Source organism: Eleutherodactylus coqui, chromosome 2 (assembly GCF_035609145.1).
Source record: "Eleutherodactylus coqui strain aEleCoq1 chromosome 2, aEleCoq1.hap1, whole genome shotgun sequence".
In the NCBI taxonomy this organism is placed as follows: domain Eukaryota; kingdom Metazoa; phylum Chordata; class Amphibia; order Anura; family Eleutherodactylidae; genus Eleutherodactylus; species Eleutherodactylus coqui.
The window spans coordinates 240,506,258-240,519,478 of NC_089838.1; the positions used below are offsets into that span (position 1 = coordinate 240,506,258).

Consider the following 13,221-nt stretch of genomic DNA (forward strand, 5'->3'; position numbering starts at 1 on the left):
TTCATCTCATTTAGACGAAAATGACAAATGTGAGATGGAGAAAGTGAGAGGTTGAGGGTCAGAAATAACAGGGCTTAATCAGACTAAGTTATGGAGCCTATGTCTGCTGACACGAGAGCGCATAAAACAGGACTAGTCGATCCAAATGTGGGTCTGATAGGGGTGAGAGAAAAAAAAAGTATTGCCACGATCTTGGGTTGTCGACTCACCATAGGTCATAAAGGAGATATTGACAAATCTGTTTCTGGAAACCGAGTGAAAGGTGGGTGATGGAGGGGGTGGGTGTGGGGTAGGGAATAGAGTTAATGGAGAGATGATCTATAACCTCCGAAATAGAGCATTACATTGTCCTACAAAAAGGAGATCAGGATTGTGTTGTGAAAAGAGTTTAGTAAGAACTTTGTTCAGGAAAGAGAGCTGACCACTATTGAGTTATAGTTACTACATAGAGTCAACAGCTTCTCATCTAGGGAACCATGAACTATAAGATAGCAACTCTGTGGGTCTGAAACAGTAGAGGTAATCTGCAAAATGCAAGATTTGTATATTAGGATAGTCACTCCAGCTGTTTTATGATCTGTGGAGGCCATATGGGCCATGAAACCAGTACTTAGTTAAAATTGAAAGAACCTGTGTTGTCATAATGGGACATATTCTTTCAAGATGCTGAGCAAAAGATGTAATGCCCTATGTTGTTGAAGATTGAGTCATGAGAGATCTTGGAAAAGGTGGATTTGCACTCCTGGGTTTTCAATACCGCAAGAAGAGCAAGCTTTGTCCATAATGTCTTCTTTGGTTTCAAAATCCATATTACTACAAATTATATCACAAGGAGGTCCACCAGTAAGTAGTTTTAGGGCTCAAGACTCTGTGAGCTTTATCAATTTTATAGGACGAGACAGAGGGGTTACCCAAAACTAACTTGAAAAAAGTGCATAGAATTTCCTTGATGCCTTCCTCACCAGGCAACTCCTGAACACCACAGACTCTAATATTATGTAGTTTCCACAATTGTCCAGGTCTTCAATGTAATATTGGAAATCATGGAGTGTGGCCGCCTAAGATGCAAAGGTAGATTGCAAGTGCTGAACTGCTGTACAAGCGGCTTTGTGGTCTTCTTTCAGTATTGGGCAAGGTGCTTGACGTCTTGGTGGAAAGTAGCAATTTTTGCCCTGTAGGTTTCCTTGACCTTGGCAATAAGACTAGTAAGGTTATCTTTGGTGGATGATTGTACATGACTCCAGTCAGCTGGCATAGGATTTGAAGGTATTGAGTTCTGAGAGGTCATGGAATGGAGAGTCAAGGAAGCGCTGTTTCATAATCACCCAAACATGCACAGAGCAGGCTGAAAATAGTCACTTTTTGTCTGCACTCCATCTTAAAAGACAACAGGCTGTGTCTCTGTTAAGTTGGACTGCAGACAAAAGTGTCATGGAGAGAGAGTGGGGTGATACCTATCGGTCCAGCCTCTGTCCCCGATTACTCACAGATTGACTGCTTCGAGTGCCTCTCAGCTATGACCAAGTGTCACAGACGAGCCTCAGTCTATCACGCTAGCAGGGTTGCAAGCTTGGAGTCATTAGAGTACAAGCTGATTTGTACCCAGCTTTCCCAGGCTTTTGCACACATGTGAAGCGAAAGCTCAAATCACCACCTGATCCTTTCTATTGGCTCCCACACTCTACAATACCCACACGATACACACTGCCACCAGACTTATGAATTAGGAACACAATCTTCAGAGTATTACTCATATTATTCCAGCCTGCCATGACACTGTACCAATGCTGTTGAAATATGCCCTATAGTGCTACCGAAAGCGAATAGCATCAGCATAGGCACAGCAAACCCGAAGGGGATAGAATTGTAGGGTTAAGCTAAAGATTTCTGGAGAAGAAGGTAAAGGAATGTATGCATTATCACAAACTCAGGGAACACTATAGATCATACATTATAAAGAAAAAAACAAAATCCACCCATGTTGTTCTTCACCACATTAATATAATAATTTTAATATTTTTATGTATCAAAATACAAACCCCTCTGGCATTCTGTATGTAACAAACAAGAGAATAAGGTGATTTATCCATCGTTTACTCAATAGGCTGATTTTATCCTCTAGTAAATGCTTCTCATGGAAACAAATTATTCCCAGGAGATGATTTCCGATAAAATTAATAACAGCACATCTTTTAACCCTGGAGCCAAGGCCCCTTATGTTCCACAAGATAATTTTCATAATTAAACCTTGGAGAACGATGCTTCAACAAATTAATAGAGGAATAATGCAAAAGGTAAGCAGAGAAAGAAGGAGCGCAACACAAAAAACATTCATTGTGCTTTACAATGTAGAGGTTCAGAGTAGATGAAATAATGACATCTACAGTAGGTTTATCTTTAATCTTTTTATTAGCCTTCCATCCAACCCACCATCTACTAAGTACCATTTATAATATTGTGGTCTTCCTAGATGGCAGAGGAGCTTTTGGACCCCCATTGACAACAGGTCAAGAGTGTAACTATTAATTCTTTTACATTATTTCTGACTACTTGAGGTTGGATTCACACGAACGTATATCGGCTCGGTTTTCACGCCGAGCCGATATACGTCGCACTCATCTGCAGGGGGGGGGGGGGGGGGAGGATGAAAGAGCCAGGAGCAGGAACTGAGCTCCTGCCCCCTCTCTGCCTCCTCTCCACCCCCTCTGCACTATTTGCAATGAAAGGAGGTGAGATGGGCGGGGCCAAGTTCCTAGAATTAGCCCCGCCCTCGTCCAACGTCTCCCCATTGCAAATAGTGCCGAGGGGCGGAGAGGGGTTGGAGAGGGGGCGGGAGCTCAGTTCCTGCTCCTGGCTCTTCCATCCTCCCCCTCCCCCCCCCCCCCCCCCGCGCAGATGAGGACGACGTATATCGGCTCGGCGTGAAAACCAAGCCGATATACGTTCATGTGAATCTAGCCTTACATATATAATGTTCCAAGCAGCAGAGGGTGAAAATGTTTTCCTACAAGCAGTACAAAATATATAAAGAGAGACTGTATGCACATAACTGCCTCTGGTACAATTCTGGTAAGAAATTGTAAATCTAATACAGACCAATGCAGTACTGTAGGCATTATCCTATTAAAAGCTTGCATTTAAATAGATGTAGACTAAACTATAAAGCAGTTCTAATTTAAGGACACCTACCAGCACAGCTCTTTTGTACTTGATGCAGAATTCAGCATTCCGCTACAAGACATCAAAATGCTAAAAACTTTTCAAAAGTCCCGTACAGCTTCTCAGCACTCTGGGGCCAACTCTGGGACCCCCACTGATCCTGAAAATGAATGAGCCACATGTCAAGGTCTGGTAGAGGGTCTGGAGTCCAGTAGTCGGGACAAACTGGATGATATTGTTAATAGAGCAAAGGTAGTCAACAGTCCAGGTTCAGTACACAGATAAGCATAGTAGCGTGTAATGAGAGGCTGTACAAAAGTAAAGCGCTAGACTAATGCAAGAAGCACGATAATCTGGCAAGTAGGAAGTGTTGGGGCCAATTTGTATAAGAAATCCAGATGGGAGGCTAATCAGGCAATGAAGGCAAGAAGGCAAGCAGCTAGATAATGCATTCAGCATATGAGTTGTCCAAGATGACCAGCAGTTCAGTGAGAACAGCTACTGCCGGATACACAAGAGTCTCCAAGTTTGATACTGCAGGGAAAATCTTTGAAGTCAGTGCAGTGCTAAATAAGTGCTGTAGCTTCTGCATTGTGAGGGCCCAAGCAGCTAGACATTACAGAATGATGACATATCCTAGTAATGTACCATCACTTTATGAGATTACTAGACTGTTTAATCTAGTGTTATGGTTTCTGCGTATAACCAAAGTCATTCGACTGTGCTCCATCTGCTGCGAGCGAATGACAAACTGTTAAACTATGAAGTACTGTCTTGGTCACATTACTGCTTTCCATACCTCTAAATAGTGTGTATTATTATTATACTTCTGTGCCTATTTGGCTTAGTACACAATGGAAATCGCTACTACATGAGATAACAATGTGCATACTTCACCTCTTCCAGCCTCCATTCACATCAATACAGTTATAGTGGGTTCCTGGTTGGGTCTAAAACATGGTAAATTTTATTAAAACATATTGCAATTTACCTTGGTGCATGTTTCTACAAGAAATACTGAGCAAATAACTTAAAGGGGTTGTCCCGCGCCGAAACGGGTTTTTTTTTTTTTCAACCCCCCCCCCGTTCGGCGCGAGACAACCCCGATGCAGGGAGGTAAAGAAAGCTCACCGGAGCGCTTACCTTAATCCCCGCGCTCCGGTGACTTCTCTACTCACCGCTGAAGATGGCCTCTTCCTCCGTGGACCGCAGCTCTTCTGTGCGGTCCACTGCCGATTCCAGCCTCCTGATTGGCTGGAATCGGCACGTGACGGGGCGGAGCTACACGGAGCTACACGGAGCCCCATAGAAGACTGCAGAAGACCCGGACTGCGCAAGCGCGGCTAATTTGGCCATCGGAGGCCAAAAATTAGTCGGCTCCATGGAGACGAGGACGCTAGCAACGGAGCAGGTAAGTATAAAACTTTTTATAACTTCTGTATGGCTCATAATTAATGCACAATGTACATTACAAAGTGCATTATTATGGCCATACAGAAGTGTATAGACCCACTTGCTGCCTCGGGACATCTCCTTTAAATACTGAATGTTTATTCAGTCTTATTATTTTGGGATGACAACATCAATAAAATAGTCAATAGAAGGCTCAGAAACAAGCAGAAAGGCTGTAGTTCTACCAACCTATTGGTCTTTGCTATGCAGGGCCACAACCAGGAGCGATCATACCGTATGTGAAAACCTCTACCACTGCACAGGCACCAGAAATGTAAGTGGCCCACTGTCACATTAATAGTAGATTCATACTATTAGATTACCTATAGGTTGAGAACTAAACTAATTAGCTACATGGCTCACAAGTACTGGTGACATAAAGGGATGCTGTATGGAGAGCACAGGGGCCCTCTACTGTCTGTGACTAGTCACTGACTACCCATAGTCTGTACAACACTTATCAGTCTATTTAAAGGAGTTGTCCAGTTGTAAACTATTGATAAATAAATCTGCAAGATAGACCATCAATAGCAGATCAGCAGGGGCCTGCTGTTCAGCCAGGTCCCCTGCTGATCCACTGTTCACAAGGCCAGTCTGCTCATGAGCTGAGTTGATTTCTGATGTGAGTACCTGGTCTTCTGATGCTCTTGCGGCTTTCTCTACCCTGAAGGCTGCCTTCTCTTCTGTGCCCGTTCTCATCCAGCCTGACCTATCCTGTCCATTTGTGGTGGAGGTAAACACCTCAGAGTTTGGAGTTGGAGCGGTACTGTCTCAAGGTCCCTCCACACTCACGAACCTTAGACCCTGTGCCTACTTTTCCAAGAAGGGAATTACTACATATTAAGTGGACATTTGAGGAATGGAGGCATTTTCTGGAAGGAACACTCCATCAGATCACTGTACTCACAGAACATAAAAACCTCATTTATCTAGACTCTGCTAAGAGGTTGAATGCTCGGCAAGCCCGCTGGGTCTTGTTCTTTTCATGGTTACACTTTTTGGTGATTCACAGACCCGGCTCAAAAAATGTGAAGGCGGATGCCTTGTCTAGGAGTTTTGGTAACCGTCAGAATCTGAGCCTGAGAGTATTCTCTCCCCTGGGGTGGTTCTCGCTGCTGTCTCCTCCCACCTTTCACCTCTGATACACGCTGCTCAACAATCGGTTCCTGAAGCCCTTCCGGAAGGCAAATGTTTTGTCCCTTTGTCCATGAGGGTGAAAGTATTAGAGGAGACACATTGTTCAGTTCTTGCTGGTCACCACAGTATCAAGGGAACTCAGGAATTTCTATCCAGAGTTAATTGGTGGCCTCATATGGCCAGGGATGTTCGGTTATTTGTGTCCGCATGCCCGGTTTACACAAGGGGGAAGAATCTCAGGAGACATCCTGAGGGTCCTCTTCTCCCTTTGCCCATTCCATCTAGGCCATGGTCCCAGCTGTCCATGGACTTTACAACTGATTTGCCTTCTTCGCTTGGGAACATAGTCATTTGGGTTATAGTTGATAGTTTCACCAAGATGTCACATTTTGTCTCTCTATGCAAGTTACCTAACGCCAAGTATTTATCAGAAATGTTTATCAAGGAGGTTGTTCGGCTACATGGGATTCCGGAGGATATGGTCTCGGATAGAGGGGTACAGTTTGTTGCTCGCTTCTGGTGAGCTTTCTGCAAAAACCTAAATATTAACCTATCTTTTTCTTCTGCATTCCATCCTGAGTCTAACGGACAAACTGAACGCATGAATCAAGAATTAATCCTGTACCTATGACTTTTTGTTTCTGATAATCAGTTTCAGTGGGCCAACTACTTACCTCTCGCTGAATTTGTCATCAATAACCATGTTAATTTGTCTTCTCAGGTCTCACCATTTTTTTGTAATTATAGTTTCCATCCCTGGTCTACATTTTCTGCTCCTTCCGCTTATGGCACTCAGTCTGAGGATACATCTACTGATGAACTGTGCACAGTTTGGGCCCAGGTTCGTAAGAACCTTCAGGGTTCCAGGGAGAAACTGCTTAGGCGGTTTAATAAAAGACGCACTATCTCTGCACCTTTTGTGGTTGAGGAGCAAGTTTTACTGTCGTCCAAGAATTTGAGACTCAAAGTTCCGTCCCTGAAACTTGCTCCTCGTTTTATTGGTCCGTTCACTGTTTTTCAGGTTATTAATCCTTGCTTATAAGTTGTGCCTTCCTGGGTCTTGGAAGGTTCACAAGGTCTTCCATAAGAGCTTGCTCAAGAGGTACGTGACTTCAGTTCTGCCTGCCCGGAAGCCGTCCTCTCCTACGCTGGTAGAGGGGGAGCTGGAGTATGAGGTAGAAAGATCATTAACACCAGACGGGTTCGGGGCTCAGTTCAATATCTGGTCCGCTGGAGAGGGTTTGGCCTTGAGGATAGGATGTGGGACCCTGCCAGGAATGTTCATGCACCATGCCTGGTCCGACTCTTCTACAGGGTCTTCCCTCTAAAGCCCTCTTCTGGTCGTGGGGTCCGGTGTCCCAGTGTAGAAAGTGGGGTACTGTCAGGACCAGTGACTCTCGGGGTCACTGTATCCGCACCGCCGGGGAGCCCCGGTCTTGGTGACCTCATCTGGCCACCGTTATCCTGGACGCCAGCTCCGGGCTTGCGCTCCTGTGCTCAGGGAGCGGGCGCCTAGGTAGCCAGGTTGCTGGGGACATGGCTGGTGCCTTCCCGCACTGCTTCCCCATTGCCATAACAGCCAGGCGCAATTGCTCGGCCCTCGCTTAATGATGTCTGGGTCTCTGCTCTGTACTTACTGCTTCAAGTCTGGGTCCTGCTGCTGTCAGACTCCCTGCCCCAATCAGCTGCTGGGGTGGGAGTTCTGACAGCATTTAAACTGCTCCGTTCCTTCATACAATTGCAAGTGTATGTTTGGTCTCCAGCTACACCCACGTACCCTTGGATTGATGCCCTGCTTTGACCTGACTTTGCCTTTGCCTGACCCCTTGTACCTCACCTTCTTCTGTTGCCGACCCGGATTGCCTGACCGGCCTTTGTGTCTGACTTCAGCCCCGCATCCCTAGTGAGCCTAGAGACTGTCACCCAGTTGTCGCCTAGGGCTTAGCCTAGGGGGGGCAAGAGGGTAGGGACAGGGGGTTCGGGTAGTTTCAGGGACTTCCAGTTACCTGGACCCCAGTTTCCTGATATTGAGAACCTTCAGGTCAGTTCTTCAACATATAAACAGAGCAAGCAATGATCCCTATATGACATGTACGTTGGGTAATATGCACTTGGGGAAAAACATTGCTATTACAAGGATTGAAATAACAATCTGTCACTTAATTATTAAGGATACAGAAAATCCCTTAGGAAATGTAGAAGAAATATAAATGATGGTGATAGCCTGTTCTGCTTGTTCTCACTTCAGTATGGCTGGTGGAGAAACTGCAATGTGATTGATAATAGAATAGTTTCTGGAAAATACTTATTCCAATACAAAGTATTTCTCCCAAATTATAGAAGCCTTATATGTTATACTTTTACGTTCATTTGTCAATTACTGCTCCATCAAACTTCAATGTTTTATGACATCTTTCAAGGAATGAACCTGAAAGGTAAAGTAAGAGGTAATGATAAGTTATGCATTCATGTCTGGACATTGATAAATGTTTAACAGTTATAGAATAAGTCCAAGCATATCTACCCAACAAGATCCATATATTACATAGATTTATATTTAGAATTGGTATGAAGAAATGACTAATGATTATATAAAAAGTCTGAAAATGTTCATCCTTGATAGCCTGTGTTACTATAAAGGCCATAAATGCAGTTCTTGTAATATAAAAAAAAGTGTGTGTGTAATATACGTATATAGACAAAACTCTGGAAACATTCTGAGATGCACGCCTTAAGTAACATGGGGTTATAAATCGTATGTCAAAAAGACATGTAGACACCGATATTAAGTAGAGGTAATATGACACAGATGCTGCCAGGCAGCAGTGAATATCTGCCCGAGCAGCAAGGTTCCATTGGTCAGGGGTTTGATCCACTCAGCTGCTGTTACCAGCTGCTTCCACAACCACCCAGAGCAGGGCAAGAGGTGAAGTAAACACAAATTTGGCAGGAAAGTTCTCAGCCAAGAATGGGTCAAAAGGGCACATCAGTGCTAATGATTAACATTGCATGTATTTCATATGGGGTTTTCATATTTGTGTGTATATCACACATCTATAGGGGGCAGACATACATACATACAGCCTATATATGTTGTGACAACACGGGGGTTAAATAGCATGCCGGGGGTTAAATAGCACACCAAACGGTTACTGTAACTTTCTGTTAGGTTTATTCATACACTCTTTAACAGAAACATAGATGACTGAGTCTCCAGAAAAAGTAATAAACGTTTTGCAACAACAAAGTCTCTTTTTAAAGTCCCTTCAATATCATCCTCCACAGGGTTGAAGGAAACAGCAACAACAAGTCCATTTGATTTGCATAGACCTGGGGATGTCCAGAGCGCAGCTGGTCCTTAAGTCTTTAGTGCCTTCAGACCCTTAGTCCAAGGGCAGGCGTACCCCAGGGGTCCTGCTGGAGCCACGTAGTTCCTGGTCCATAATGTCTCTCTACTCACCAGAGGAGTTTTCTTTAACCAGCAGTCTGGTCGCAATACAGCCTTAGCTGAAGTCTGGTTCTCCCAGACTCACACACCTCTCCTAGGTGTTGAGGTTAGGGGCATCTCCCTGTCAACCTCTGGCCTTCTCAGCCACACACTCTGGGCTAGCAGTCCTCCAGCTTCACTGAGCTGTCTTCCTGGCTCTCTCAGCCAAATACTCTCCCACTTCAGCAGGAACAAGCCTTTTTAGCTCAGTGGCCACACCTGTGGGTGTTTTCCCTCTTGCCTCAGGCACCAGACTAATTGTCTGTTGCCCCCTACAGGCCATCCTCTGTAGCGCACCCATACAACATATACAGACTGAATAATGGAGATAGAATTACTAAAACTAGTTACATCTGCATGTGGCTTTTTTTTACAACAGAAATTTATATAAAAATTATATTTGCAAGGTTTTGAAGCACAAGGGGCTAATTCCCACAGACAGATTTCTGCCGCGTTCCCCACGGCGTAAATCCACAGCGGAATAACACAGTTATTAGGTTCTATTGAACCTAATGGCTCAGTCCTCACATGCGGAATTCTGCCACGGATTTACGCGACGGGAAAAAAAATCACGGCATGTTCTATTTTAGGCGTTTTTTCACAGCAGGAGGTCTCTATTAATATAGTAGCTTAGCTTGTTCCATACAGTCTGTTCAGCCTTACGCTATATATATGACAGATGTTGGGCTTTACAGTTCTGTGTCAGAAGAAAAAGAAAGCTCTAACTGCAGAGAATTTCAAGCTTATTTATATAGGGGGAAAAAAACTACAACAAAACTTAAAGTGACCCTCCAGTTTTGAGAGAAAATTCTGTCCTGGGACCTAAAGAGGTATATCACCTGTAGTTATCCTCTGAAGTCTCTCCAATCCGCTGGTTATGTGTCCTGTTTTCAGTTATCCAATATGGCCAAAGCAATCTTCAGATTTTCTATTCCCCACATTGCATTGGTACTGTTAGACTACTAATGCACTATAGCGGCTGTCTGATTGGTCAGGGCTGCTCAGGTGATCAGTGCTGGCCAATCAGAGAGCAGTACACAGTGTGCATTAGGTAGTTAGAAAATTGCAACAGCGATCATGCACAGCTAAAAATGGGACCTGCAAGCAGCAAATGGGAGGTAAGGCAGAGAGCAACAATTATAGGTAATATACACATTTTTCCCTTTAGTACTGGAACAGCGAAGAGTTGCTATAATAGTGGAAATTTATTTTTATAGTGCATTTTATGGTTGTTCGGGCTATTATGCAGACTTTACTAATCCTTTATTGAAATCTTAATTTCAATAATAGAATTGTACACCTTTGCCAGTGCAATATCATTTTGACATATTCAATATTTCTTTCAGGCTTCTGAAATGTTTACATGGAATTCCACCACCGTGGACGAGTTCATCCTTGTAGGACTAACCGGCAGACAGGACATGCAGATATTACTATTCATTGTCTTTCTTACATGCTACCTAGTTACCTTCATAGGTAATGCGTTAATAATTTGGCTCAGTAACATAAACCCTCGACTCCACACACCAATGTACTTCTTCTTGAGAAATCTCTCCTGCTTAGACATCTGCTATACTTCATGTGTAGTTCCAAAAATGCTCATAAACTTCTTATTAGTGAAGAAATCCATATCTTCTAATGCTTGTTTCACCCAAATGAGTGTTCATATGTCTCTTGGAATAACAGACAGTTTTTTACTGCTATCAATGGCCTACGACCGGTATGTAGCTATATGCAGCCCCTTACACTACACTAAAATTATGCATCCCATGTTGTGCATTAGCATGGCAGGTGCATGCTGGGTTGGGGGCTTCATAGTCTCTTTAATAAACACGGTATACACATTACAGTTACCTTTTTGTGGGCCAAACATAGTGAACCATTTTTTCTGTGAGGAACCCACATTACTAGAGCTGGCTTGTGCAGATACATCACTTAATAAGACGCTTCTTTTCTTCTCTGCTGTAATAGTATCTGTCATTCCTTTTTTTGCAATCTGTTCTAGCTATGTATATATCATTTCCAGCATAATGAAGATTCGTACAACCGGAGGACGGAGAAAAGCCTTTTCCACTTGTGCTTCACATATTCTTGTGGTCACATTATTCTATGACACCATTTTCTTTATGTATTTGAGACCTGGGACTGTTCATGTCGCCAACCAAGACAAAATGGCCACCTTGTTCTACAGTGTTATAACCCCCATGCTAAATCCTCTGATCTACACTTTGAGAAACAAAGATGTAAAATTAGCATTGAGAGAAACCACAAGGAAGGCAACATTACAGAACTAATGAAATAATCATCCATAAATGTCAACAAATTCATCAATCCAGCATATGGAATTTATCAACTATATGCAGCTAATCAAATCACATAAAAGTGGTTATCCAATTGTAGACCATTGATAGTCTATCCTGAGGTTAGGCCGTCAACAGTAGATCGACAGGGCTCTGTCACCCGGGATCCCCTTTGATAAGCTGTTCAGCAGGCTGGGGTGCTTTGTGCAGGGAGCCGATTTCTGCAGGAAGCAGACAGCTCTGTTTCCACTGCAGTGGCCAGGCTTGGTATTACCTTAACTTCAATGGGAGCTTTGCCTACAATACCAAGCTTGGCCACTGAAGTAGGAACATGGTCGTCTGTTTCCTGCAGAAATCAGCTTAGTGCACAAGGCTAGTGAACAGCTGTTTGGCAGGAATCTCGGGCAGTCAGCCCCCACTAATTTACTATTGATGGTCTGTTTTTAAGATAGGGCATCGATAGTTTACAACTGGACAACTCCTTTAAAATGATTTGCCCAAAAAGCTAAAAAGTTAGAATACTTAATACCAACCACACTCGGCAGACTTTCCTAACCACACAGGATTTGTGTTAGTTAGTTGTGGATTCTACCCCCCTCATTGAAAAGGCGTGAAATCTGCAGTGAAAATAATCCACATCACATCTATTCCATACGGATTGTGAACTAATTTTTTTCACAACATTAATACACTGTAGATTCTCCACAAGCAAATCTAAGGGCATGGCAGAATTCATGGATGAATCGCTGCAAATTACGACCCCCCAAAAAACACGTCAAAATCTGCAGCTTTCTGCTACGGAACTGCAGACAGAATGGACAAAATCCGTATGCAGAATTCCAGTGCAACAAAACTTAAGCAGTTTCTGCATGCAGATGAACATGTGTGAACATAGTCCAATGTATACAGTTAGGTGTCCTGGCTTTGCTGACATCTATAACGGTTATTGTATATTACAGTTTATCTGACCAAACGAGGATATTTTGACTATTTTCTCAGTCTTCTGTTTATTCAAATGTGCTAATGCTAATGACTATGAACTAGGGCAGACCTGGGCAAAGCACGGCCCGCGGGCCACATCCGGCCCGCTGAATAGCTCGGACCGGCCCGCAAAGAGTGTCCTGGTGACTCACCAATGAGTCCGGTGTCAGCAACGGGAAGCAGCGAAAAGGCCTCATGTCCACGGGGAAAATCGGGCCCGCTACGGATTCTACATGTAGAATCTGCAGCGGGTCCCTCCTGCCCCGCAGACATGAGCGCTGAAAATACAAATAAATGACAAACTCACCTCCCATCCGCTCCATTTCTTCTCTTCGCGGCGGCGTCATCTTCTCTCGTCGCGGCCGGATCTTCATTCTTCGGCTCGGCGGATGTGCACGATGACGTCGGTGACGTGCCCCGCGCATGCGCCGGGCCGAAGCAAAATGATCCGGCCGCGGCTGAGAGAGGATGGCGCGGCGCCGAAGAGAAGAACCGGAGCGGGTAAGTAAAATGTGATTTTTGTGTCCCGCGGATCCGGACGGCTTCCATAGGCTTCAATAGAAGCCCGCGGGAGCCGTCCCCGCGGGAGACCCGCATGAAAATGGAGCATGGTCCAGATTTTTTCATGCTCCATTTTTTTTAAAATCACTTTTATTGACGATCCGCGGGTATTTATCTACCCGCGGGTGGTCAATGCATCCCTAT

General features: G+C 44.1%; 1 protein-coding gene across 1 annotated transcript; it reads left to right on the forward strand.

The window, feature by feature from the left end:
• Positions 1-10,590: 10,590 nt before the first annotated feature.
• On the forward strand, positions 10,591-11,529 carry LOC136610123 (olfactory receptor 8U3-like). The gene has a single exon (XM_066589384.1). The coding sequence runs from the start codon at positions 10,591-10,593 to the stop codon at positions 11,527-11,529; it is 939 nt and encodes a 312-aa protein (XP_066445481.1).
• Positions 11,530-13,221: the final 1,692 nt, after the last annotated feature.

What these genes read in the sequence shown, in the direction of transcription:
- LOC136610123 (XM_066589384.1), top strand. Translation starts at nt 10,591, where the DNA reads ATGTTTACATGGAATTCCACCACCGTGGACGAGTTCATCCTTGTAGGA.